The sequence below is a fragment of the Fukomys damarensis genome, unplaced genomic scaffold, assembly GCF_012274545.1.
Source record: "Fukomys damarensis isolate Sample0158 unplaced genomic scaffold, DMR_v1.0_HiC HiC_scaffold_23, whole genome shotgun sequence".
In the NCBI taxonomy this organism is placed as follows: domain Eukaryota; kingdom Metazoa; phylum Chordata; class Mammalia; order Rodentia; family Bathyergidae; genus Fukomys; species Fukomys damarensis.
Genome location: NW_022900935.1, coordinates 27,494,855 through 27,521,582, shown reverse-complemented (window position 1 = coordinate 27,521,582; position 26,728 = coordinate 27,494,855). Strand labels below are relative to the sequence as shown.

The window sequence follows — 26,728 nt, the reverse complement described above, 5'->3', positions numbered from 1 at the left end:
TATATATATATCCTCTAAAGTTTGCACACAGTCCATACAGAGAGATGGTCCAAAGCTTTCATATTCTATCAGGAGATAATGTACAAAGGTTAGGGGCTTTTTTCCCACTTTAAGTGAAAGTTATAGATTTAATATAAGCTCACAGTAAAAAGTCTGACATTTCTACTTTTTGAATCTGGGCCAAGGTTGAGATTTGATTTTGAAATATGAAAGTAAACTGTAACTACTGCAGTTTAAGTCTCTAAGATTTGTATTTATATACAACCTTTAAAGTTCTCCCAACTTTCACCCTGAAGAAAAGAAAAAATTACCGTTTTCTTACTTATGGCCTGAAGTCTAGAGAGACACTCATTCTAGGTTAATGGTAAACTGACCCTGCTCTTGCCTGGGTTCCCAGCAGCTCCCACTCCTCTGAAGGATGTGAACTCTCACACCCAGGGGCAGAGATGTAAGTCTCACATGTTAAATTGAGTGCTTCTGTGGTCCAAGCTCAATTGCAAATCACTTTTAAAAATGTTCCTTCTTGGTATTTTTAAGAACACTATTTGTTTTTAAATACCATCCTTTCACAGTCTAAAGCAGCATCTTAATTTTATTATTGCTCATGGCAAATCCATTTCAATTTCCCAAAAACAACTTTTCAGTGTTTTTTTTTTTTTTATGCTTTTGCCACTGAAGCTGGTGTGTGACCTTATTTCCCCGTACACCTCTGGTAACACCAACGAACCTGCCTGCGCTCTGTCCCAACACAACAAATGCAGAGTCAGATCAGAAGCGCGGGGTAGTAACATGGGAGGGGTCAAGCATTTGCACTCCTCATCTTTCTCAGGGATGAAAAAAAACCTGAGGAATAGGGTAGGGGAGTGTCACAAAGCATGTAATGGCATTATTAAACTAAGATACTAGTTCAGTATTTATAAGATACTAGATTAGTATTTTCATCCCTACTGTAGGCAGTGAATGGAGGTTGGTTGGGGCAGGAGTCCCAAAAGGTTATAGAGAGCTCATATTTGAGTATGACTGGCCTTTCCAACTCCTCTATCTGCCTCTAGTAGTTGCTGGTATTCTACTGAGACCTCCTACCTGGCAGGGCTTTATAACTCTAAAGTCTGTACAGAAACTATTCATTTTTATTTCTCTCAGTTATAGTTAGGAACTAGGGAATAGCCAGAATAAAAATATTATGTAAATTTAACATTCTTTAGTTCACTCACTCCTTGGACATTTTCTAAGCTCGTATTAAATGCCCTCACACCATGATGTCCCTGCACAAACACAATGCCTATCTTCAAACAGCACCAGTCTATGGCAAAGGAGAGATACAACTAATTATAACACTAGTATGTGAGTTGCTGTGGTCAAAAGAAACGTGGAGGCCTGTGGGGCTCAGAGCAAGGACAAAAACCAACTTGGGAGTTTGGAGGGGGCAGAAAAGTTTGTAGAAGGGATAATTTCTGAAATGAATAGGATCTAAGAAACCTGATTTTCTTCTGAAATACTGTCTTATCTTGGTTTCCCAGTAGTAGCACATGAGACAAGCTTCTAATAATTTATTTGGGAGAAGATCCAAGGAAACTCCAGCAGGGGATTTTCGCATAAGACAGGAAACTCAAGGGAGGTGTACAAGATGTGTTAAAGGTACTGATGCTGCGGCTGACTGGAATTCTGTCCCACCGAAAGCCTCTGTGAGATGATTTTGAACAAGTGTCTGCATCTCATTTGAGGGTAAGGAACCAGCTGTGCTTATTGCCAATGTTTGTTCACCATTGGTTCAGGGCTACACCAAGGTGCATTAACTCCCAGAACTTCTAGCCTGTTATATGCAGGAAGCTGAGCATCTTTCCAGAACCAAAGAAAGACTTCAGAGAGCTGCGGAGAGCTGCAAAGACTTTTAATAGGAAGTAGCAGCAAACAAGTTGGTGACACCTAGGGGATGTGGGCCGGGTACAGACTACTTCTGCTCCAGTGTTTGAGTGCCCATTCCCTCCTGTCCCTGGTCAGCCAACCCCACAGCTCTGCCGTAGAGGAAAGAGACTACAATAAAATATGACTTATAAGGGAAAACTGAATATATAGGGATGATATCTACAAGTGAGTAGGCAACATCCTTATTTTGTGGGGACCCCATATGTACTTTTGTACTTTATACCAATTTCACACGTCCTGCCCCTCTGCCTTGTATGAGAGTTTTCTAGGAAATTCATCTATACTCCAAACCCCAGCTCAATTATTCACTTTCCTGATTCTCCTGGGAGAAATAATTATCCCTGCTCTTCGCTCTGATGATGTGTTGTGCTAGCTCTAAAATGACATTGCCATGTGGTGTTATGTCTTCCGTGTGTTCATCTCCTCTGTACTGTTGGTAGTAAGAGTAGCTAGTGTCTATTGAAGTAATGTGCCAGGCATTGTTTGGAAGACTTTATTTGAATTAACTCATTGGATCCTTATAAGAACCCTAAGAAACAGCTGCAATTACCATCTCCATTTTGTGGGTGAGAAAACTAGGGCTGAGATGCCCCTTTCCCAATGTCATGCATTTAGCAAATAACAGAGCTAGAGTTTGGTTCCTGAAGTTTAGTCTGAAGCCTCTCTTCTTATCTCCCGCTAGAACAGCCTCTCTTTGGCTGGAACGGAGAAAGGCAGTGTAATGGAATGGGAGCCGGAGTTGGGGGTGCCACAGCAAGTGCCTCTCTGTGGCCTCGGGCAAACCCAGCACTCTCTCTGGGCCTTGCATTCTGCACTCGCGGACTGTGTTGCATCAGATGCTCCTTAGGGCCTCGTCCATGCTCAGCCTCTGCGGTCTCCAGTTTAGAGCAGGGTAGGAAGAGAGAGCCTGTCTCCGCACCTGGCCAGGCTTGGGCTGTGTTTAGTTTGTCTCAGCTGAAGCCCAGCCTGTGGAGTCATGCAAAATAGCCCCACAGGAAGATGTTGATACCCAGCAAGAGGATGGCGTTGATGTTGCAGATGCTTCTCCAGAGCGGTTCCTCCTCAATGCTGCTCAGCTTCTGCTCCAGCACAGCCTTCTCCTCTGGGCTCAGGACCTGTCCTGGGGCTCCCGAGAGCCCACAGAGCCATCCCCAGAGCAGCTTTCCCCAGGACCTGCATGGGGCTGGGGCTACAGAGCCAGAAGTGGAAGAGGAGCAGGAGAGAGGAGGCAAGGAAAGGGTAGGGAGAGGGAGGGGGTGGGTGAGAGAACCAGGAAGGAGAAGGTGAGAATGTGAAGAAAGTGAGGGGGGGTGGGGGGACCCTCTGCACAAACCACAGGCCCAGCTGAGCTCTGGCCTAGGCCAAAGCATCTGTATGGTCCTCACACAAGAGCACCTCCTTGTTGCGCAGGGTAGGTGGGGTGTTGAGGAGAGGGGGTATTGTAACCATCTCAGTTCAGCGCCTAAGTCCAGAGTGAGGATGGAGGGAAGGAGCGGCACCTCTGCACCAGACAGACCGTTCTCCTGCAGTGGGGCTGGGCGCTGCGCCCCGAGACCAGGAACTTGGCTCTGGGGCCAGCTCTGCCCTTGGCTGACTGTGAGGCCATCAGCAAACCTCACCAGTCCTCTGAGCGACAGGTCTTTTTCTCCCTCAAATGCTTCAGTGACATGTGCTGTGCTCTTCTCCTGAGCATCAAATGAGAATGGAGATTTGATAGCACTTTAACAGTCACCAGTGCTGGTGCAAAAGGAGAGGTGATTGTAATGTCAGGAAGGCACATGAGGCTGAAAGGCTCCCCAGTGTACAGAGCACCCGCAATGAGGCTAAAGGCGGTGCTTTTCCTAAAACTTAGTTTAAAAGAAGTAATAAAGAAAATAAATCTTTTTAAAGATTTTTAAAGTGAGACAGTGTATTAAGAATAAAATTATACAAAGCATCTTCCACGGAGATAGAAAGGAATGCCCAGGTGCTCTGTATGAATAGCTTCGGAACATGGCACTTGGTGAGCTCAGTGCAACCTCAGAATGTCACAGATGCAGCCTGGGTGCCATCCGCCTGAACTTCCTCACTGCAGAGGACAAGAAGGGCTCACAAAAGAGGGGAGAGCTGCTCTAGGTCAACTGGCTGCAGAGCTGCCCTCTGAGCTGTATTATGTGACTTCTGTGTTGGGATTTGTCATTTTATATAAACGCTGGCCTAAACTTCCTCTCTAGACTCTCATGGCGGCACTCCGAAGTGGGCATCTGTCCGATGAGCCCATGGCCCCCAGTGAGTGTGAAGTGGGAGCAACAGCTCAAAACACCTGAGTCTAAGACCGGGATGTATGTACTTCTTTCAGTTCTTAATTTTTTTGAAGACTCAAAATTAGACTTCATGGCCTACATCCCCCTGCAGGCCTCTTCCTGGTGGCGGGAGGCTTCATCCCAGTTCCTGAATACTATTTGGTGATGGGAAGAGCCTTTCCACCCTGCAGGCAGCCTTCCCTGCCCCTTTTCTCTTCTCCTTGCAGGTCTTTTGATAGAAGGGAGTACAAGGGTGTGTGGATTTCTCTCTTTGGGTTTTGTCACTGACTCAGTGCCTCCTTCTTCCTTGGGAGCAACCACCCTCAGAGCACAGCCATCCCGCTGCTCCTCGAAGGATGGCTGTGCCCTAGAGTGGGGCCAGCCAGGGAGTACACTTGTCCTGCATGTCTCCGTAATTCTGTCTAGCTCTGGCTTCAAAGATGGGCAGTACAAACTGTTTCCTTCTCTTTTCCTTTGGAAGATAGGTTAAAGCTCTTTCCTCCCTCTCCTGTTGGCTGCTTTAACTATGCAGAGCTTAGGCTCACAGTCTGGTCTTCCCATACCACCAGCTTTAGATGGGGCCAGCACCAGGGCCTTGCAGTAATGGGGAAAGGTGGTTTTGAGACTCCTCACATCTGATGCATGAACCACAAAGCTTGTCAAAGAGACAAAGTGTTTTTTTTTTTTTTTTTTTTTTTTTTTTTGCCAAGAAAAATATGCCTGAACTATTTTGGTGCCCTGATAAGACTGGACAAGGTGAGCTGATCACTGGTGGTGCTTTTGGAAGTGAATACAAGTGTGTTTTGATCATGAAGATTTATAAGATGTCACATTTGCTGTATATGGCTTTTCATAGTGTACCATTACCTCTTAACTATGGCACCTTGGGCAAGAAACTTTGAGCTGAGACCCTGTGAAATATTTGGAGCTTCAGACTTCATTAACTCCAGGCATGTGGCTGTTTCTCTAGAGTGAGGGACCCCAAGAAAGGTAGGAGCCCCTCAGGCCTTGGGGACAGCACAGAGCCCAGAAACTAGCAAAAGCGTGAGAACAGAGTGGCAGTGCTGCCAACCACGCAGGTCCAGCAGTGATGCTTTGACAATTCCATCCACTCTCCTAACCCACAATAATTACGGAAAGTTGTGCCTTCCAGACCCTGGGATAGAGCTCAGACTTTTACCTAGGCTAATGGGAGAAAGCAGCTGCCAACAGAACCCCAACCCCACCCAGCCACTGAGACCACCTCCAATTGAAGCAGGAAATAAATTTAGGGCTTAAAAATTTCTAATTCATAAGGACAAGATAAATTGATTTTTGGACTTTAATCTGAAAACTATATAACTTTTTGGATTTTAAATTCTTTCTTGGGAATATTATAAATGAAAAGTCTCTATGATGCTGCTCTATCTTTAGAACGTTTTAATATTATTTGATCTCCTTACAGGAAGGTCATGGCTTCATTATGTCCAAAATAAAGTGCATCGCATCTTATAGTATAGTAATTTAGTTAATGTGCTATTCTTGCGTATTTCAGACCCTCTGGGAGACACCGTTTATATGGGCATCAGCATTCCGAGTAGGCACACAGAGAAGTGGAGCTTGTCCTGGGGCAGCCCCATGAGGGCGGGCATGCTAGGCGGACACCTGGCTACTCTCCTCCCACAAGGGACAGCCATGCTTCTGCGTGACGACAGGCAGGAGTGTTCAGCCCAATGGGAAAGAAACAAATAAGTACGAGGTGCTGGTGATGGGGTGTTTCTTTGCCATGCTGATGTTTTCTTCCACGTGAAACAAACCCATCAGGGGCACCGCTTATCTCAGCCCCTCCCTTCCTCATGGGAGGTCGGCTGCACCCTTGATCAGGTCTGCCAGTGACCGGATGGCCACCTCTGTCCAGTGTTAGTTGACTTAAAACAAACAAATCTCCCTACTTACATTTTATCTGTAATGAAGGCAGTATGTTGGCTTTTATACTCCTCTGTCTTAGTTTATAAACATTTTTTTTTTTTTTTTGGTATGGGGATCAAATTCAGCACCTTGAGCTTGCCAGGCAGGCACAAATGCCACTGAGCTACATCCCTGGCTAGTTTGTAAGCATTTCAATAGTCATGTGGGAAAGGAGGAAGGGTGATATTTTTGGGGCTCTCTGAGACTCCCATCTCCATGGACCCCCAAGTGGGGCCTGAGGAGACCCAGGACATGATGTCCGCGCCTATTGCTGCTCTGTGGCACATGCTCACCACCACCCCCTGCCCCAGCAGCCCCTCAGCCTACCTCCAGGCTGCTCCAGACCGTGGCTGCCATTCCCCAGGGTAAGTCCTCCTGAGGAGCTCTCTGACGGCCTCTCTGACCTCCCTGGAACACTCTCCCTCTCACTCTGGCTCTCCCAGGCCTCCTTCTCCAGCTCAAAGGTGGGGCAGTTCCGTGTCCACCAGGTCAGGCGAGTAAGCTAGAGGGAGAGGAAAGACTATCTGGAACCAGTGCATTTGGAGAAAGTTCTGCTGTCCCAAAAGGTCCCATACATGAGAGGCTTCAAAGCCATAAAAAAGGTTACAAAAAAACAAGGCCAGTTCTGGAGATCAGAAGCCATGTCTTAGCCCTGGATGCCCCTTTCTTCAAATATGAGCCCTCACTGAATGCCTGCTCTCCACTGGCTGAGCTATAAATCCAGGCCCTGCCCTCATGAAGCTCTTAGACTGAGAGAAACAAGGCTGGACAGGGAGGCAGGCACCAGATCATGACAGGCTTTGCAGGTCAGGCAGGAGAGTTGACACTTAGAAAACCCCAGACTCCTTACAGGCTGTAGAGACACTGCAGACTTTAGACAAAGAGAAGGGAGAGTAAATTCTGGGATATCTACTATGCAGGACTTGGTGGCTGTAGAACTCTATGCCAAGCAGATTCCTTTTAACCTGTATCAGCCCAGAGTGTCAAAGGGCCACAGTCAGCTCTTTGTTCTTGATCTGCTGGTCACCTTCTCTGGTAATGATTTGCTATATAAAACTCAATTATTTCAGCTGTACATGGGTCATTCTCCAAAATAGACCACAGGCTAGCTCAAAGAACATGTTTAAGTAAATGTAAAGGAACTGAAGTTATCCATGTATATTATCAGACCATAGTGCAATTAAACTGGAGATCAATAGCATAAGAAACAATACATGGAAATTGAATAACACTCTCCTGAATGGGTCACAGCAGAAATTAAAGAAAAAATTAGACAGTTTTTACAATTTAATGACAATGCCAGCACAATGTACAGAAATCTATGGGATACAATGAAAGCAGTTTTAAGTGGGAAATTCATAGCTGTGAATGCCTACACTAGGAAAACAGAGCAAGCTCAAATAAAATACTTAATGTTGAATCTTAAGCTACTACAAAAAGAAGAGCAAGAGAAAACCAAAGCTCATACAAGGGAGGAAATTATAAAGATCAGAGCAGAATTTAATGCAATGGAGACTAAGAGAACAATACAAAAAATCAACAAATTGAAGAGTTGGTTGTTCAAAAGAATAATAAAATAGATAAACCTTTAGCCAACCTTATCCAAAAGTAAAGAAAGGCTCATATTCATGCAATTAGAAATGAAAATGGTGAAGTCACAACAGATCCAGCAGAAATCCAGTGGAGCATAAATACTTACTTCGAGAAACTGTACTTTAATAAAATGGGAGAATACAGAAGAAATGGACAGATTTCTAGATTCATATGAATCACCAAAGTTGAAGAAAGAAGATATAAAAATCCTTAACACCCTGATTATAATCAGTGAAATTGAAAATGTAATTAAAAATTTACCAAAAAAGAAAAGCCCAGGTCCTGATGGCGTCACTGCTGAATTTTACAAGACATTTAGAGAGCTATTGCCACTACTCTTTAAAATTTTCAATGAAATTGAAACAGAAGCAATACTTCCAAATTCATTTATGGAAGCAAATATTACTTTGATTCCAAAACCAGGGAAAGAACAAGCCAAAAAAGAGAACTACAGGTCAATCTCCATAATGAACATAGATGCAAAAATCCTCAATAAGATACTGGCAACAGAATACAGAGTCATCAAGAAGATTATACACCTTAACCAAGTTGGATTTATCCTAGCGATGCAAAGATGGTTCTTTGATTATGTAAATCAATAAATGTAATTCACTGTATTAACAGAGTCAAGGACAAAAACCATACGATCATCTCAATAGATGCTGAAAAACCATTTGACAAAATTCAATACCATTGATGATTTTAAAAAACCCAAAGAAAATTGGAATAGATGGTCTTTATCTCAACTTGATAAAGACTATCTATGAAAAGCCAACAACCAACATCATACTAAATGGTCAAAAACTGTAAACCTTAATGCTAAAATCAGGAACAAGACAAGGATGTCCACTATCACCACTCCTATTCAATATAGTTTTGGAAACATTAGCCACAGCAATTAGACATGAGAAAGAAATAAAACAATAAAGATAGGAAAGGAAGAAGTTAAACTGTCACTATTTGCTGATGATATGATACTCTACATAGAACTTTGCCAAAAACTTTGCCAAAATACTTTTAGACTTAATTGACAGATTTGGTAAAGTAGCTGGATACAGGGTCAAGACTCAAAAATCAATAGGCTTCTTGTACACAAATAACAGACTCACTGAGAGCAAAATTAGGGAAATAATTCTTTTCACAATAGCATCTAAAAAAACCTCATCTTTGACAAAGGAGCCAAACACCCTCACTGGAGGAAATATAGCCTCTGTAATTAATGGTGTTGGAAAACTGGATTTCAACTTGTCAAAGATTAAAACTAGACCCTTATCTTTCACAATATTCTAAACTAAAATCCAATTGGATTGAGGATATGGGTATTGGAACAGAAACACTAAACTTGCTGGAGGATAGGTTAGGTAGAACTTTTGAAGATATTGGCATAGGAAAGGATTTTATGAACACATCCTTAGTGGCACAGGAACTGGCATAGAGAATGAACACTTGGGATCTCATCTTTTTAAAAAGCTTCTGCACTGCCACAGTAATCACAAGCAGAGCTAAGAGATGACCCACAATGTTGGAAAAAAAATTTTACCAGCTGTTCCTCAGACAAAGGTCTACTATCTAGAATACGCAAAAAACTCAAAAAAAAATCAGACCCCCCCAAATATAAAGACCCAATTCAAAAATGGGCATCTGAAATGAACAGACATTTCTCAAACAAAGAAGTAAAAGCAGCAAATAAAAATATGAAAAAAATGTTCAACATCACTTGTCATATGGGAGATTCAGATGAGGACAACTCTGGGATTCCATCTCACCCCAGTAGTAAGAATGGCTGCTAATAAATCGACCAATGACAAATGCTGGCAGGGTTGTAGGGAGAAAGGAACCCTTCTCCATTGTTGGTGGGAGTGCAGAATGGTGCAACTATTGTGGAAATCAATATGGAGATACCTCAGACAACTAGGACTAGAAGTCCCATTTGACTCAGCTATCCCTAGACTTGGTATCCCCAAAAGAATCAGAATGGTGCAACTATTGTGGAAATCAATATGGAGATACCTCAGACAACTAGGACTAGAAGTCCCATTTGACTCAGCTATCCCTAGACTTGGTATCTTCCCAAAAGAATTAAAAGAATCATACCACAATGATATATGCACACCCATGTTTATAGCAGCACAGTTTGTAATAACTGAAACTTGTTTCAGTTGCACATCAACTGGAGACTGGATAAAGAAGATGTCATTTTGTGGTGAAATGGAGTACTACTCAGCCACGAAGAATGATAGACTAGAGATATTTGTGGCTGGGTGGATGCACACTGAGGCTGAACTCTTAAGTAAAGTTGGTAAATCACACATGTGTGGGTGACTAGTGGTTTCTCTGGTGTGGGGAACTGGAGGTGTGGATGAGGACCAGGGTGTGTGGTTGATGTCGTGTGGTGGGAGGGGGGGTCTGGAGGTTTGGGGGAAGTGGGAGGGGTAGTGGAAAGGTGGAGAGGGAGGGGAAAGGATAGGTGAGGGGGGAAAGCACGGGAAACAATGTCTTTGTGGATGGGGAGGGGTTAAGGGGCTAGGGAGAGGTCAGGGGAATGGGGAATGATAAGGACCGGGTGGGTCGTGTCGGGGTGCAGGATCCCAGTGATGAACGTGACTGTGTTGTGTACCTAAAATGTACCAATAAGTGTAATGACGATAAAAAACTCCAAAAGACTGGATATCAGTGCTCAAAGATGGGCACATCAGTTGGCACATGAGAGGCAAGGTTAACCTAGCACACTGCTGTTTCCTGCCTCACGTACTTGCTTCCTGACTATTAAAAAAAATCTCTACTTTTCCCTCCTAAGGACCTCAGGTAAAGACCACCTCCCTTCTAGGTTTAGCCCCTCCCCTTGAGCCTGGGCACCCTGCACCTTCCCTTGGTGTAGTAACATTTGTTGTTACCTTCTATTCCCCCGTGGGCAGCTGCTAGCAGAGATCATCATCTTTGTAAGCCTAGCACAGTGGCTGGCACACAGTGGGTCTCCCTGAGTAATTTCTGGATTGCATGAGTTTCCTTTCACTTGGAAATTCCTATCCCAAAGAGCTCCTGCTCTCAAGGATCTCTACATGGGAGCAGGAGAAAACACCACACACTGGGGTAAAAGCCAGTGACGGAATTGCAGGCCCTGAGCATGCTGGGCAGGTCGGGGCTCAGTCTGAGAGCATCACTTGCCTTTTCCTCAGGGATGGGTGTAGTAAAGAGGCTGATGGTGACAATGATGATGGCGGTGAGCCCACAGAGAAGGAGGGCAAAGTACAGGTAGTGGAAGTCCTTCAGCACGGCTGGCCTCCGGTCCACCTCTCCACAGGCTGGGGCCGAGTACAAGAACTCCAGGATCATGCGCACAAGGCCCACTCCCAGGCCAAACATGAGGCCCCAGAAGGCTCCCTATGGAGAGAGGGAGACACGGGAAGGAGTGAAGTCAGGGGGAGTGGACACCAGGAAGCTAAAAGCTCTCTGCTGCCAGTTACTATGGTGTTGGGCAAGTCCCTCTTGGTCAGTTTCCTGTTTATGCTGTGTCTCTGTCTTGACTTAAAAGGCTGACAAAGCAGGGCACTGAAAAGGCTATCGGCTTCGGAGATGGCCTGGGATCTGAATCTGGTTCCATCCCAAATGACTCTGAGCCAATGGTTTGGCATTGCTGGGTCAGAATTTTCTTATGTGCAACAAAAAGATAAATGGATAAGTACTAAGTAACAGATGTTCCATATTCAAATAAAATGGGGTATTTTGCAATAAGAACACCAGAATCCCCTTCATAGCTCTCTTTTATGATAAATCAGAAATCAGAATAGAGATTCCCTTTTTAAAAACAAAAATCTCTGGTACCCCGGATTTGTTAAGTTCCATTTGTATCTAAACTGTACGTGTTCCCAGTGTGTATAAGATGACCTGTATTTTGAAAATGAGGAGTTGATTCTGACTTTAGGGCTCTAAAATGAGCAGAAGCACCCAGGAGCAACTGGGTCCCTCTGTCAGCAAGATCAGATTCTGCAAGCGCAGGCACCTCAGTCTCAGGCTATCCAGGGTGGGGTCTCTAAGATCTCCTTTGTGAAGACCTTGGACTCTCAAATCGATTCACAGTGCACGTTGATGTCCCCAGGTGCAGCCAGCAGACTTGGGCCTGTCTTCTTTACTCTGAGGTTAGCAAGTCTCTGGTCCTCTAGCTTCCTCCCAGTCAGATTCAGTGCAGTTACACAAATCACAAGCGTGTGGGAACCCCTTGTGAGTTCACACATTGTCATGGACGTTATTTGGCTCACGTATACAACTCTGCAGTGTTAGAGACCTTCCGTCTGCTTTGCCCTTTCCCATGAATGCTCCTCCTGTCTGCAGCACGCACCCTCCTCCCACTGATCCTTTGGGTCTCTGCTCGGATGCCCCTTCCTCCAGGAAGGTGTCCCTGACCTCATCTTGGGAAACCGCTAAGTTAGAGTTTGTGCTCCTCAGTCCCCCGGTAGCCCTTGTACTTTGTCATTATTGCTTACTTGGTCATCTCTCCTTTCTGAGGCCCCAACATGGCAGAACTATGCGAATGTGAACGTTGTAAACCAGCATATCTCTAGAGCTGCCATAATCCAATTGTTAAGTATTTTCTGTGTGCATGAAGGAATCTCGACCTGACGCTATGGCTATGGTCAGGAGGATGGCATCCTACAGCAGGCTGTGGATTGGTCCCAGAGTCCCAGAGACAAGGTGATTGGCAGAGCAGAGCCTTCCTCTCTCTCCCTCTGCTGTGGGAGGGACAGGATGGCTTCACTCACGGGCTCTGTGATCCTCTTGCAGAAGATGGCCAGCAGGAAGAGGGCGGTGATGGGCGGGGCCAGGTAGCTGGTGACAGACTGGATGTAGTCAAAGAGCTGCCCACTGTTGGAGCTCTGGATGATGGGGATCCAGAGGATGCTGATGACAACCAGGAGCACCACAAACACCCTGTGGGAGAACACAGGGTGCTGTGGGGTGCATGCGGGTGGGCGTGGCAGCGGTGTCCTGAAGGAGCACAGGAGCCAGGAAGAGAGAAGAGGGCTTGCACGTTCTCTGGATCATAGGTTAGAACATCATAGTTTTAAATACAAAGATGCAGGAATTTAGACTGTCAGCATGCCAGAAATCAGAATTTCAGAATCTGAGAAATTCAGAATTCTAAAAACTTGGCATTTGCATATTGGAGTCCTTAGAGATCATGTTGTCCACCCACCCACAGCTGAAAAAATAATCCATACCTGACCCCCACCGAACCTAAGAAAAGGCCTCTAGCCTCCACCTGGACGAATTTTCTGCTCTGCCTCCAGGCTGTGTGCAGGACACACCCCAGGGACTTCTTCCTTCTCCAGACTCCTTCAGCTTGAACCTTTCTTCCCTTTCACTGGAACCAAGCTTAAGGTGCCACCTTCCTCTCCTGACTCCACTTAAACTGATCCTCAGTCAGGTTTAAGTCATCGAAGCACGCTTGTGATTTTGTAGATGAGCAGATTGATACAATCTTTCCTTGGATTTGCTGGGTGCAATAATTCATATGTCCAGGAGATGGGGCCAGAATGCCATTGATTGATGAAGTTAAGCGGCCACAAACCTTTGGAAGGTCTCTGCACTCTTGTCCTCATCCCTTTTCTCTCCTTTTCCCTCTCTCAGGTTGCAGTGGAGCAGCAGTTACCCACGCCGCCTCACTGTCGTCCTCTCCTTTTTCTTGTCCTGCTCTCAGATCCTGGGAGCTCACCTCCTGTGAGGTAGCCATAATGCACACCAGGGCAGGCCTTTGTCCTCCCCTCCCCGTTTTTGCCATAAAATACTCTTTCAAGAAATGTAACCGTCTGTGCTGTTCATATGCCTGCCCAATGTACCAGTGTTCTGTCTGCACAACTTTTCTACCTAAGGTTTCAAGAATGTTCTGTCAACTCTGCCCCAAGAGGTTCCTGCTTCTGGCTACCTCTCATTCCTAAAAGGTTCCTCTCAACTTCCTTTCCTCAACTGTACATAAACTCACTCAAAATGCAGGCTGGGGCTCGGAATCGAGGGCGCTTAGACTCCTCTGAGCCAGCTAGTTTAATAAATTTCAGTGTTTCTTCGCCTCTTCAAGTGGCTTTCGGATTCTCGAGTCTTCCAACACCTATCGCTGTAACAGTTGACTGTAATGCCGAGCTGCCTCACTTTCCCCCAACACCTGTGCCTCGGGCCAGGCTGCAGAGATGAACAGGCAGCCGGACGTACCCAGATGGTAGGAACTTCCAGTGCAGAGGTAGGGAGACTTCAAGAGCAAGGTAGCTAAACTCATGTTGCTACCTGCCAGAGCGGGTTTGTAGGCCCTTTAGGATAGAGGCCTGAGTTAGGGAGACTTGGCTATGAAGCAGCAATTTCAGAAAGGCCCTCTTAGCCCAACTGTAAATCCCTAGTCTGTGGAGAACAAGATAAATTAACCAACTGCCCAGCTATGATTCTAAAAGCATAACTGACACCTACAAGACGCAGTTCAAGTTCTACAGCACGGTGTTCAGGGCTATGCATCATTTGGAGACAACTTTTCTGTGACCAGTCCCCAGAGGCAGGTGCCATGCTAAGGCAGTGGAATGTGCTTGCTTCTGCCCTTCTCACCAGTCGGTGAACCTCCCTTGTTCTCCTGGTTCCCAGCACAAGGGCGGGGCCCACTGTGGGTATTTGGGGTGAATCTGGTGGATTGGATTAAACACTGCTGTCATCCTGGGGCAGCAGGCAGAGCTGACCCAAGGGGCCTCGTGGTGAGCTGCCTGCTGCCTTTTCTCCCACTCACGTGCCTCACCTCTCATTTCTCCAGTGCTCTGTAATCTTGCAATTACCCCCCCCCGGTTGATCCCAAGGGAAAGTCCAAGGGCGGGGAAGAGATTCTTCTCCCCAGAGTGGTCCAGAGGTGGAGGGACCTGACGGAGGTCGCTCAGAAGGTCTGTCCTGGCACCCAGGACTCTGAGGGTTGGCCCAGGCCCAGCCCTAGCTGTCTCCTCAGGGCAAGCCTAGGGCAGGAAGGGATGAGAAGAGAGGGGTGCTTGGAGAACGTGGAAGGGCTGGCACACACCTGCCCACCACCATCAGCTCCTGCTCTGTGGCTCTCCTGCGGAAGCGCTGCCACAAGTCCATAGCGAACAGGGTGCTGCTGCTGTTGAAGATGGAGGTGAGTGAGCTCATGAGGGCCGCCATGATCACAGCAATCATCAGGCCCCGCAGACCTGGGGAGAGGAGGTGTGAGAGACAGCTTTCCCCTTGCTGAGTCTCCAGGCAGAGTGGTTCTTCTGAAGCTCACACCTATCATCCTCGCTCTGCCTCCCTCCCTCAGTGCCCTCCATTGCTCCTGGAGGAAAGGCTCCATTCCAGAGCGAGGCTGGGCCATGGCAACCCCTCGGGAAGGTCATCTCCATCGCTCCTTGCGACTGGGTTCACACGGAGCTCCTTTCACTTAGCTCTGTCTCTGGGTGTCTAAACACACAATTTCTCCTCCTTCCAACATTTTCTATGCCCCACCAGCTCTGCCTAAAGTGGTATTTGGGACTCTGCTGTTTCCTTCCTCTGCTGCCCCACTACCACCAGGTCGCGTTGTACTGTACTCTTGCTGAGCCCAGGCACCTGGAGACTGCACAAAGTCTGAGAGCTGGGACCTGCTTTTCATCTACGCATCTCCAACACCAGGCTCAGGGCAGGCACTTTGCAAATGGTGGGGGAGTGTGGCTGAGTGTGCACGTGCACGTATTGGGCAGGGGTAAGAAATGAGTCGTTATCTTCCCTCTTCCTACGCACTCATGGTACAATCGCTCCTCATCAGTGTGGTCTGGGGGGCTGGCAGGTGGGAGTGGGGGGTGAGTGGGCAAGATGGGACTCACCAATGGGCATGAGAGCCATGACCAGCTTGGGATAGGCGATGTTGGAACATCCCACTCGGGCCCCGCAGACTCTTTGGCAGACCTCAGGATCCACGCAGCCCACCTCGTCTGCAGGCGAAGGGATGGCAGGTGGAGCTCTGTGATCCTGTGCCTCCCCAGGGTGGCCCAGTATATGCTTTCTGGTACTATAGGAAAAGGTTCACCAGAGACTCTGCCCTTGTCTAGAAGGTCAGTAGTGTTGAGTTTGGGTGAATTTCTTGTCCATGATGCATACTATTCAATGAGGGATAGCTTCCTCTAGGTTTTATGTCCTATATCTTGATAAAGGCAAATATTCTTGGAAGGGGGCAAGAACTCCTTGCTTTTCTGTTTTTTAAGGAGGAAGCAGAATTTAAAAATAACATTGAGATAAAAATCTATTGTGCTGAAATGCTTATGTAATTGGCCTTCAAGTTCTAAAGTGCTTACAATGAGATCTTAATAGAGAAAGCTCTCCACCATTCTCTGGTCCACCTCGCCCAGGAACAGGTTCTGAGTCCCAAGGCCCAGTGAGAGGGCTCACTCTTACCTGGGTACAGGGCCCTGCTGATCATGCCAGGCATGACGATGAAGAACATGGGGAGGATCTTCAGGTAGCCCCCCAGCACTGAGCCTCCCTTGGCATGGGACAGATTCTTGGCAGACAGCGACCTCTGCACGATGACCTAGAAAGGCAGCAACAATGGAGGTTTGCTGATCGGGCTTGGTGGGCCTCAGCTCAGCCACAGGTGAGCCCTGACCCTGGTCTCTGACTCGGCCTCTATTGGTGGTGGGCACCTTACCTGGTCTGTGCACCAACACCAGGTGGCCAGTACTGTGAGTCCGAAAATGAGCCCTGGCCAAGGGATGTCCCCACTCACAGGGTCCCGAAGCATGTGGAAGGCATCTGGCCGTGGGAGGTGACAAGTGGTGTTGGGGACTGTGGCATTAGGGAGCGCCTGCCTGTACAGTTGCTGCAGGCCAGGGTACCAGCCCACCTCCTGAAAGCCTGTGAGAAGAGAGCAGTGAGAGAACATCCCTGAGACCCGCCTGGCCTACGCTCCCAGCCCCACATGAGGCTCTAGGTCGGAACCCACTTGAGGGTTGGGAACAGGAAAGAGAAGGGGCTTGGGCTCAAGGCCCTTGGTTTGGAATAGAGAGAATTCTGCCTTTTGGGAGCCTGACTTGGAGACAGGGCGCGACTCTGTAATCAGGAAAGATCCAGGGAGGCCATGGAGGTGTCAAAAACAGATCAGGGGAATAACTTAGGGGTGAGAATGAGTGCCTTTAGGCCTCTTCCTTACCTAGAAACATGAGGACCAGGGCTCCCCCTACCATGATCACCGTCTGCAGAGCATCTGTATAGATCACAGCCATGAGGCCTCCTGGGGACACAAGGAGAGGGCACATCAATCAGCACCAAAAGGGGCTCTGCTCTGGGCACCCGCCTGTGTCTGGCCACACTGAGGAGACCAGAGAAGACCCAGAGAGAGGCCTCTTAGCACTGGGCTCGGGTCACCTGTGTTTCCCTCCACCCAGCCCAGGAGGACAGAGCCTGGTCACACTTTAGTGCATTCAATTGGATCTTTCTGTCTTTCTGTCTCTGACACCATCTTACCATGGCCATCATGCCATGCTTTTGGTTGGTATCGTCAATGACCCAAGTCCTGTCCTTCACTTGTGCTGTTAGCTCCACTAGGAATGCTCTCTCCTTTCCCTCCCAATCAGTGCCCATCTGAAGAACCCCATCTTTTAAGGCCAAAGAAGTCACACGTAAGACTGTCCTGTGCTGGTGACCCAAGGTGCCAAGCCCTGTGTGAGATATTTTGGAGGACACAGGAGTGCGTCTGTGGCATTTGCTGGGACAGCTCACCACGACTCTGGTGCAGACAGCAGCTTCCTAATCTCTCCCTGATGCAGACACTGAGAGGCTCTGTCTGGTATGGCTTCTTCATTTCATTTCCCTTTCCTTCCCCACTGTGTCCCACAGTTTGTTCCTCTGTGTTTTTCTGTTATCCTGCATAATTATCCTGGCCCTCTTTGACTTTGTCTCTCTGTCTTTCTCCTGTCTCTCTCTCTCTCAGGACCAGTCTTCTCGGCTCCTATCTCTGGTTGTCTCTACGCTTCAGTCTCGTTCTCTGTCTCTGCCCATCAGAAGCCTCCCTCTCCACCTCGCTCTGGTGCTCAGCCTCAGCCCTACCTGTGATGGTGTAGACGGCTGTCACCACCAGCAGGATCACTGTGGAGAGGTAGAGGTTCCAGCCCAAAGCCACCTGGATGAAGAGGGCTCCAGAGAAGATGTCGGTCTGCAGAGAGAAGGCTTCGGAAGCTCTTTCTAACTCTAGCACTTACCCAACAATTGCTGATGAAGAACCAACTAATATAAAGTTAATCGAAAGAAGGAACTCTAGATTGTGATTTTTTTTTTAAAGAGCTGTCATTCACTTAAAACATTTATCATTCTTCTCTGATTATCCCAGTGCTGAAGGGAGCACACACTGAAACATGCAGCCTTCTTTGCTTTTCTCCTTCTTATCTATCCAGCCATCCCTCCTTCCCCTTTTCTTCTTCTTTCGTTTTCCCTCCCTTGCTCCTTTCTCTCTCCCTCCCTTCCTTCTCTCCTTCCTTTATTTGTCCCTTCCTTCCATCTTTCCTTCCAAACTATGAATGTGAGCTTCCTGTGAGCCTCAAGCCCATGGCAATGCATTCAGCAGTTCCCTAATCGGCGTCTGCAGAGAGATAAGCTGGCCATTTTGGAGTGATACCCACCGATATCTTGGTGAAGATGTAGAGGATGAGAGATAGGACAGACATGTACACCTGGATCCTCTGCCCGCCAAATCGCTTCTTCAGGTACTGTGGCATGGTGACCACACCAGCTGCGATGTACACAGGGACAAAGATCCAGCCAAGGGCCAGAAGCAGGAAGACTGCCTGGGGAAATAAGGAAAAGGTACCGAGTTTGTAGACAAAGCTGGAGGGAAGCCTCCTTCCCAGAGGCAGCGTGTACTGTGGGAAATCCTTGAGCAGGGAAGTAAGGGACCTAGGACTGATCCCAGTCCACTTCCTCTAGTCCTTGGTTTCCTCATCTGTAAAATGAGCTCTCCATTCACTGGGCAGCCTCCCAAACTCCGCTAAGGTTTTTCTTGGTACTAAGATTAGCAAGAGGGTGTGTTAGCAGCCACATCAGCTTCCTTACATTCCACTCGAAGCCGCCCACAGCAAGGCCCCCAGCAGCCCCTGTGCCAGCCAGGCCGATGAACAAGCCACTACCCACATTGCTGGACATCAGGGATGCACCAATCTGCAAGGCACAAATAGGGTCAAAGGTCAGGGTTAATCTGAATTGATCTTGGGTCAGGACCATTAGCATAGGGGAGGGCACGGGGCTCACATTTATTTGGCACTGCACCAGTCACTTTATATGCCCTGATACATTTAATCTCTGTAAATAGCCAGAGGGAGGAGCCCTGGTCTTCCACATTTATAGAGGAAAGAATTAATGTTAGTACAAATGAAGCCACATGCTCCAGGTCACCCAGTGAGGAAGTGGCAAAGCAGGCCAGAAAAGAAGACAGGAGCAGCAGGTCTGGGTAGGCAGAATAGAGCCCTGCACAGGGACATCAATCTCAGGTCCTCCAGAGAGAAGGACGCTGAGGGGCTGTGGGCGGGGCTGCACAGGAAGCCCTTCATGGCCTGTTCCTGCAGGCTTCAGGGCAAGGCTGGGCAGGAGGAGGGATCAGAGGTGGTGCACAGGCCAGGCCAGCCTCTGAGTTGAGTTTATTTTTCTCCAGAAGGAGGCCAACTCTTCTAAGGTGATGGAAGGGAAGGATGATGGTAATTATAATGACAATAATCACAGAGGGTAGGACTTACACAGTACTGTCCAGCACTGTATACATAAACTCAGTTAATCCTCACAACAACCCAATAATAAGTACTGCTATAGCTGTGTTTGAGTCCTTGGGAGCACGCCCGTGAAGGGGATTATGGGACCTGGAGTCTTCTTCTTTCTTTACTCCCTAGCTATGGCATGAGTGGAAAGAAAGCTTTTCTCTTTACAAGTTGATCATCCTAGGAATTTGTTACAGTAGCAGAAAACTAACGCAATTATCTATATGTAGTATTTATGAGGAAACTGAAGCGTAGACAAAAAACTTTCAGAAGTGACCAAATGAAGGTGAAAACCTTGGCTGTCCGGCTCCCACATCCACTACACAAAAGTGCTTGGCACCTCCTAAGCACTTCTTCCACATTGTCACTTATTATTAGATGGGATCCCCGTTGGGAGGGGAGGGGCAGAGGGGGACTCAGGCCCGGGAGGAGCTGAGGAGACCTTGGGGAAGGCGCCAGGGCAGAGGGAAGAGCTGTGCTCCAGCTGTGGGGGTACCCTGCATCCCCTCCATAGAATCATTTCCTCTCCCAAGTCCTCATTCTCACCAGCTGTGACGTCTGGGGACTCCCAGTCTCCCAACTTCTCATTCTCCTGGGGATGTTGGGACGTGGGAACTGGAAAGAAGGGGAAAGACTGAGAAAGTCAAAGAAGAGGCCACAGAGCAGGCAATGGTGTGGGACTGAGTGACCCCACCTTGCTGAGTCCCTCGTGCTGCTCATATGCAGTTGCACACGCACACATGCACACACACACTTATGCACATGTGTACTCATACACGCACATTGAAACCCACACTCATGTATACATTCACACACTCCCGCATTTGTACGTGCACACTCACATACATGTTTACATGCGCAGCCACACACACATGCTCACCCACACATGTACGTACACACACACATACCCTCTTTCACATGCACTTGTACACATAACTGCGCTCACACACATTCCATACAGGTACATACACTTACACATACATTCACACACACACGCATCTACATATGTACACTCTCACACACATGCACATACTGACATGCACTAACACACTCACTCTCTCAGGTGGCCCAAGCACTCTTGCAGAGGTGGTCTGTAGCACTAGGCCAGAACAGAGAACACAGGGCCCCCCTACAGAAGAAGGCTCCCTAGGAGTAAGGCGTGCCCACTACCCTGCCCAGGGCTCCCCACTCCTAAGTCAGGAGATACGGATGGGGCAGGTAAGATGAGGAGGACCTTGCAGGCCTCTCTGAGCAGGGATGGCTGCTGTCCTTTTGCTGACAGCCTTGCGGGCACACACTTTCCTTGGGGCACAGAATCAGAACTGGAAGGACACCTGGACACACAGCTCCAGCAGCGCTGCACTGAGTGTGGAGTTGATCATCTCAGGCGTTTGTTACAGAAACAGAAACAAACTGGGGCTGGACTTGCACCCAGCCTCAGACTGGATCAGGTCTCAAGTACAGGAGGCACAGCTCACAGCCTGGTCACCCGAAGACGGCAACAGCACACCACAGTGTGGGGCTCACGGGAACCTGGCCAAGTCTGTCAGGACATCTGCTGAAGGCCTAGGCAAGAGAAGATGATAGGAGGATGTGGAAGACAGGGTGGGGGATACTCACTGGCCACCAGCTCATGGACCTCCCCGCCAAGAAATAGCCACCGATGGTCCCTCGGCTCGCACGGATTGATGACTGGGAAGGAAATGGCAAAAGATGAGGACCTCCTGTGCTTCTCTGCAGTCTCTGCCCTTCACCCCAGAATTCCTGTCCCTGGGTACAGGCACTGCGGGGACAAAGAGGGTGAGAATGGAGGCAGGACAGAGCATCCTGTCCCCTGGCTGCCTCACCAGTTTTAACTGACAGGTTAATTGATCTTTGTGACTCTCAACATTCATCTCCCAAGGCTGAAGCAAAGAGCAAAGAAGGTAAGGATGTCCTAGGTCTTTGTGAATGGCGAAGTGCTAGGTAAGGGTACCAGATGGTGGCTTGTGTGCCTTGCCCTCCTCTCCTTCACACTGGCTCTCGGGAGAGGATGTGATATCTGGGCCTCAGGTTCACAGCGGCTGCCTCTCTTGATCTGGCCTCTCCCTTCCAGCCAGAGTCCCACACCACAGATGATAGCCATTCTGACCAATCTGACTACGGGACTCTGGGCTCTGGGCAAGATGAGGAGAGCTATTTGCCTAGCTTGAAGTTAGACTACACTACTGAGCTCTGTCCAGAACCCTGAGAGTAGCCACTAGGTGGCCAGTCTGTGGCCTGTTAGGTTTATGCTCTAAAAAAATGAAGGATTTGAGGAGCACAAGAAATTTCTCTGGACATGAATGAGGGCCGGCCCTGGCCAGGGAAGGGGGAACTCGAGGCAGTTACCCTGGTGGGGAAGGTAATAGGTGTCTGCCTGGCTCTGAGAGAGGAGAATCCCTGGAGTATGAGGAAGCAAAAGGAGAAAGTAATTAGGTAATGATAACTCCTGCAGGATCTGCTGCTTGTTAAGCTTGTGCTTGAGCTCTCCTGGCTCACCTCCCATCCTCTTAGAGACCACAGGAGTAGCACAATGTTTCACAGATTAGGAAATTCCCTGGGACAGGGAGAGACTTGTCCAATTCACAGCAGAGTTGGCCTTTTTCACCCAGGCTGCCTCCCAGGAGACACTGAGCACTGTCTGTCCACTTCTTCCTGCAGGAGCATTGGGAACTGGGGATTGTGACTTCCTCTTAGGGCGGGAAGAGGGGTTGGAGGCTCGGAGAGGTATCCAGACCTCCTTACAGCTCAGGAGTCAGGTTACAGTCTGCCCTGCACAGTCAAAAGGTGCTGGCCTCTCTGCAGAGCACCAGTGAAGATAGCAGCCGTTTGTTGTCTACCACCTGTGTGCCAGGGTCCAGGGAAGTGTTTACATGGGTCCCGTCCTTTCCACGGTTTCAGCCTATTCTTCCTGCCCATAAGGGAAAATGAGACCCAGAGAGACTTTGACTGCTGGACTTGGGACCTGTGCTCAGCTCCCTGATTCCTGGGAACCATGGAGAGCAGTGGGGCCTTGGAATGTGCCCGGCACCCTTCCTTCCCGGAGCATGCAGAGCCCCAGCTTCCTGGTCATGACACAAAGGAGACTAGGGGGAGGTCAAGGCTTTTTTTTTTCTAAGTTGCGGGTCTTGAGATGGCAGGAGTAGGGCTCAGGGATGGCTGGGGCCAGAAGCAGAGGAGGCATAGATACAGGGGGTCAGGAGCTGGGGCTCCTTGCTTTGTTACCTCGGACAAGCCACAACCTTTTTGAGTGTCAGTCTGCCTTCCCGTGGAAAGAAGAGAGAGAGAGTGTGTGTGTGTGTGTGTGGGGGGTGATTTCTGAAGCTTTTATCCCTTCTGCTCTTTCAGCTGTGTGATGTTTCTTTTTCCCACTCCTGCCCTCAGCTCCAGATGAGAGGCTGCTTCTGCTTGCCCTACTCTCCAGACCTGGCTCCAGGCCCTGCTCACCCAGATCCCCACCGCGATGACGAAGACAAAGTAGATGACCACCACCAAGACGTCGTAGGTGTGCAGGCTGACTTCAGAGCCCAGGGCTGAACGCAGAGAATTCCCTGTCTTCATCTCGTCCACTGAAGCTCCAGGCCCCATTGCCGCCAGCTCCTTGCTCATCTGTTGCTGTCGGTCCCTATCAGGCTGGACTTTGAGGTTCTCCTGGCTTCATTCTTTTCCTTTAATGATTAAACAGTACCATGCACCGTGAGCCTCTGAGGGAGCTCAGAGCCCTGCTGGCACATGGCAGTGTCCTGCCCACTTTTCTCCTCACCACCATCCCACCAGCGGTGGGACTCCCTCATACACACATGAGTGCACTCACATACACTCTCATACACACACACACTCACCTGCAACACAAGTGTCCACAGACAAAATGCATGCACGCACGTATACGCACATGCAACACATCTCCTTCCCACCTACCTCAGAAATGCAGGAGCAAGAGGAAGAAGAGGAAAAGGAAAGAAGACCTGTGCTGCAACCCCCAGAGCTGGGGAGGACTTCAGAAATCACAGTGTTCAGGCTCCTGCTGTGTGAAAGGGAAAGTGAGGTCCAGGAAAGTACAGGTGGAGCTGGGGCGGAGTTAGGGTTTCTTAATCATCTGTTCAATGCAATTTTTCTTTAACCAGTGAGAAGGAGACAGAGGAAGAGAAGAAAAGACGATGTCAATAATACCCTTACTAAGCAGCCATCACCTTGTACACTCCCACCTCTCCCCTTCTGGTGCCATGTTCCCTTTTTACAATGTAGAAAAACAAGGCCCAGAAAGAGAGAAAAGTTTATTCCAAGGAAGAGGCAGGATCATATGTGACAAGGCGGGGCCAGAGGTCACCTCTTCTGATGTTCAGTCTGCACTTCCTCCCCCATTCTGTGACAGATGAAAGAGGTGGAGTCAGGAGGCCTTCCCGGAAAAGGGCAGAAATCCATGGGCTAAGGTAAGACCATCTCCCAGGGCTCAGGCAGTCTGGCTTCTATTCCCAGCTGCATCCCTCACCAAACTGCAGATGACCTTGGGCAAGTTGCTGAATATCTCTACGACCAGGTGTCCTCATCAATGTCTTTCCTAGCTCACAGCACCAGTGAGGTTCAGCTGGCTTCTGAGATCTTTGAAAACCCTGAGTTACGACAGGCTCTCGAGGTGGGCACAGAGAAACCAACACCAGCACCATCTAGCCGAGGAGCCCAGACACCTGGCACGAGGCATGCTTCTTCACTTAGTTCTCCTGAAACTGTTGCACTTGGGACATTTCAGCCTTCTGACTGTCAGTGTACAGGCTTCTCCGCCCACATAGGCCAGGGCCTTGGCTGGAGCGATGAAGGGGTTCCACTGACCCTGCACCTCCATCCACAGCATCCTACGAGAAGCCCATGGCTGGATGTGGGAAGAGGGATGTGGGATATGGGGCAGATGCTTTTTCCTTCCTTTTTGAGATAAGGGACATGAGAGGCAGAGTCCTGGACCTCCTCTTCCCTGATTTCCTAGCCCAGAACATCAAGCACAGGCCATGCAAGTGCGATAACCAACTCGACTCCATCTTGTGCCTCAGTGCCATTTTGAACAGAGCACCCAAAACCCCTACATCCTGATTGGCAGTAAACTTTCTGCAGTTGCAGGATGTTTTGTAGCTCACCTAGCGTGTGAAGCTTCCTTGAGCCCCCCACTAACCTGGCCTGGTTCTGCTTCTGTAAGATTCCATTTGCTCTCCCTTGAGCCCTCCTCAACTGAAAGCGTGATTTAAAAGGAGAAATCAAATGGCTTCCCATTGCCAAGGAAACTTTCTGGGCACTAGCCAGCTATAATAAACAGGCTGAGATCTGGCACAGAGTGTGGTGCATCTGTATTTTCAAACTCACTCATCCATAACACAAGTAGAACACTGATCTGAGAGGAAGGGCAGGGTAGTCTCTGGCTGGACCAGGACCCAGAAAGATCTTCCATCCATTCCATTAGATGCCACAGGGGACGAGAGAGAGCTTGCAAAGGCAGTGTCCTTCACAGATATTTAAAGAAGAGTAAGAGTTCATCAGATAAATGAGAAGGACAGGGGCAATGTGGCCAGTGTTAGTTACATCATAACATGTGAAGAACCAAGAGGCTTAGATGGTCAGTTTTGCAGTCCCTGGGGATGAGCTGTATGGTAGCTTCTTCAATGTCAATCATGGAGGGGATAAAGCCAATTATGAACTCAGACCACTGAAAATGCCACAGCCGAGGCCCTCAGGGTCACTCTTCCAGAGAAGGGCAGAAGAGTATAGCTGGGGAAAAACAGCTGAGTCCTGCCCTTCCTCTTCAGGAAGGACCCACTCAGTTCTATGGGTTCTGCTATCTATATGCCCTGTTTCCCAGTCACCTTCTCACAGATAATTCAGGCTGAATTCTAACCCCTGCACATTCTGCCTAATCTTAAAGCAGCAAGTTTGGGCACATGGAAGGCACTCTTGCAGTGTATCTAAAATACCCTTGGCAGCTCACCAGGGGACTCAGCAACTCAGAGCCCTGAGTATCAGAGGGAGCACAAAAGCTTGAAACAGCCACAGTAGAGACTCTGAAGTCCACACACAAGTCCAGCATTCTCACCTTCAGTGAGCCCATAGCACTCTATACATGGTTGTTTAATTTTACTTTGCCCAGATCCTTGTTATATGCATCTCCACTCACAACTTAGAAAACAAATTAGCCAGAGGAGACAGGCAGGCAAGAGTGAGATCAAGATCACAGCTGATGGGCTGATGGTGCAGGATGTCGTTAAAACTAAGGAAAGCCGAAAAGCAAAAGATGGCCTAATTGGGGCAAACAGACCTATAACATAGGACAGGTCAGTTTAGCCTAGGGCGTTCTTGAATAGCAGCCAGGAGTTCATATGCAAAGGTAGCTCAGAGGCACCAAGGAAACATGACTAACATCAGTATACATCTTCTGTTTGGAAAGCATAAATTATGAAATCCAGGCAGGAGAGTCTCATTCAAAATGGCTAAACACTATAGGCAGCTATTGGCCTTCGAGAATGAGGCCTCAGTTAGCCAGAAAAATCACCTCAGAGAACCAACTGTGAAGGGCATACTCATGTTGTCACTTTTCACTAAATGGCCATCTTTCAGGTACTGAAATGGAAGCACGTCTGTGATCATTCACAATCTGGTGGGCAAGTCACAGCCATACAGGACAGGTGCATTCAGCACAAAGCACTCCTTGTCCCTCTTAGCTGGATTGCTCAGAGGAAGGAGCAGCGAAGCCCAACTGGGGTTATTGGGAATGCTTTATGAGGAGAGGGCTGGTTTGAACTATTTAGAAAATTACAGAAGTAAATCAGGTTGATAACATGCAAGTTTCTACCAAGGCACACTGTATGATACAACTAAGAAAAACAAAGTTGGAGGTTTCATATTTCCTGATTTGAAAGCTTACTGCAAGCTGCAGTGATCAGTACTATGTAGTATTAGCATAAGATGGCCTTGTAAGCCAGTGGAATAGAATAGAGAATCCAGAATGAAACCCTTACATGTATGGTAAAGTGATTTTTGACAAAGGTGTCAAGAGTGTTCAATGCAGAAAGGACAATCTTCAACAAATGGTGTTGGGAAAACTGGATATCCACACACAAAAGAAAGAAGTTATAACCTTCTTTCCAACCATATACAAAAAGTAGCTCAAAATGGATAGAAAACCTAAGTGGAAGAGTAAGATAAAACTCTGAGCAGAAGAAAACATAGATGAAA

At 48.1% G+C, this 26,728-nt stretch overlaps 1 protein-coding gene across 3 annotated transcripts; it reads right to left on the bottom strand.

Annotated features, from left to right (window-relative positions):
* Positions 1 to 1,927: 1,927 nt before the first annotated feature.
* On the bottom strand, positions 1,928 to 23,149 carry Slc5a9 (solute carrier family 5 member 9). 3 transcript variants are annotated; one of them, XM_010610265.1, is made up of 15 exons: positions 22,964 to 23,149; positions 21,116 to 21,187; positions 20,042 to 20,110; positions 18,801 to 18,905; positions 18,371 to 18,535; positions 17,802 to 17,907; positions 16,906 to 16,986; positions 16,405 to 16,610; positions 16,152 to 16,287; positions 15,584 to 15,691; positions 14,785 to 14,935; positions 12,506 to 12,674; positions 10,914 to 11,129; positions 6,483 to 6,657; positions 1,928 to 3,115 (listed from the first exon to the last, which is right to left on the bottom strand). In XM_010610265.1, the coding sequence occupies exons 1-15, from the start codon at positions 23,123 to 23,125 to the stop codon at positions 2,901 to 2,903; spliced, it is 2,136 nt and encodes a 711-aa protein (XP_010608567.1). In that variant the 5' UTR covers positions 23,126 to 23,149; the 3' UTR covers positions 1,928 to 2,900. The 3 variants fall into 3 exon arrangements, with proteins under 3 accessions (XP_010608567.1, XP_010608568.1, XP_010608569.1); XM_010610266.1 differs by lacking the exon at positions 20,042 to 20,110; XM_010610267.1 differs by lacking the exons at positions 18,801 to 18,905; positions 20,042 to 20,110.
* Between the last annotated feature and the right edge of the window lie 3,579 nt (positions 23,150 to 26,728).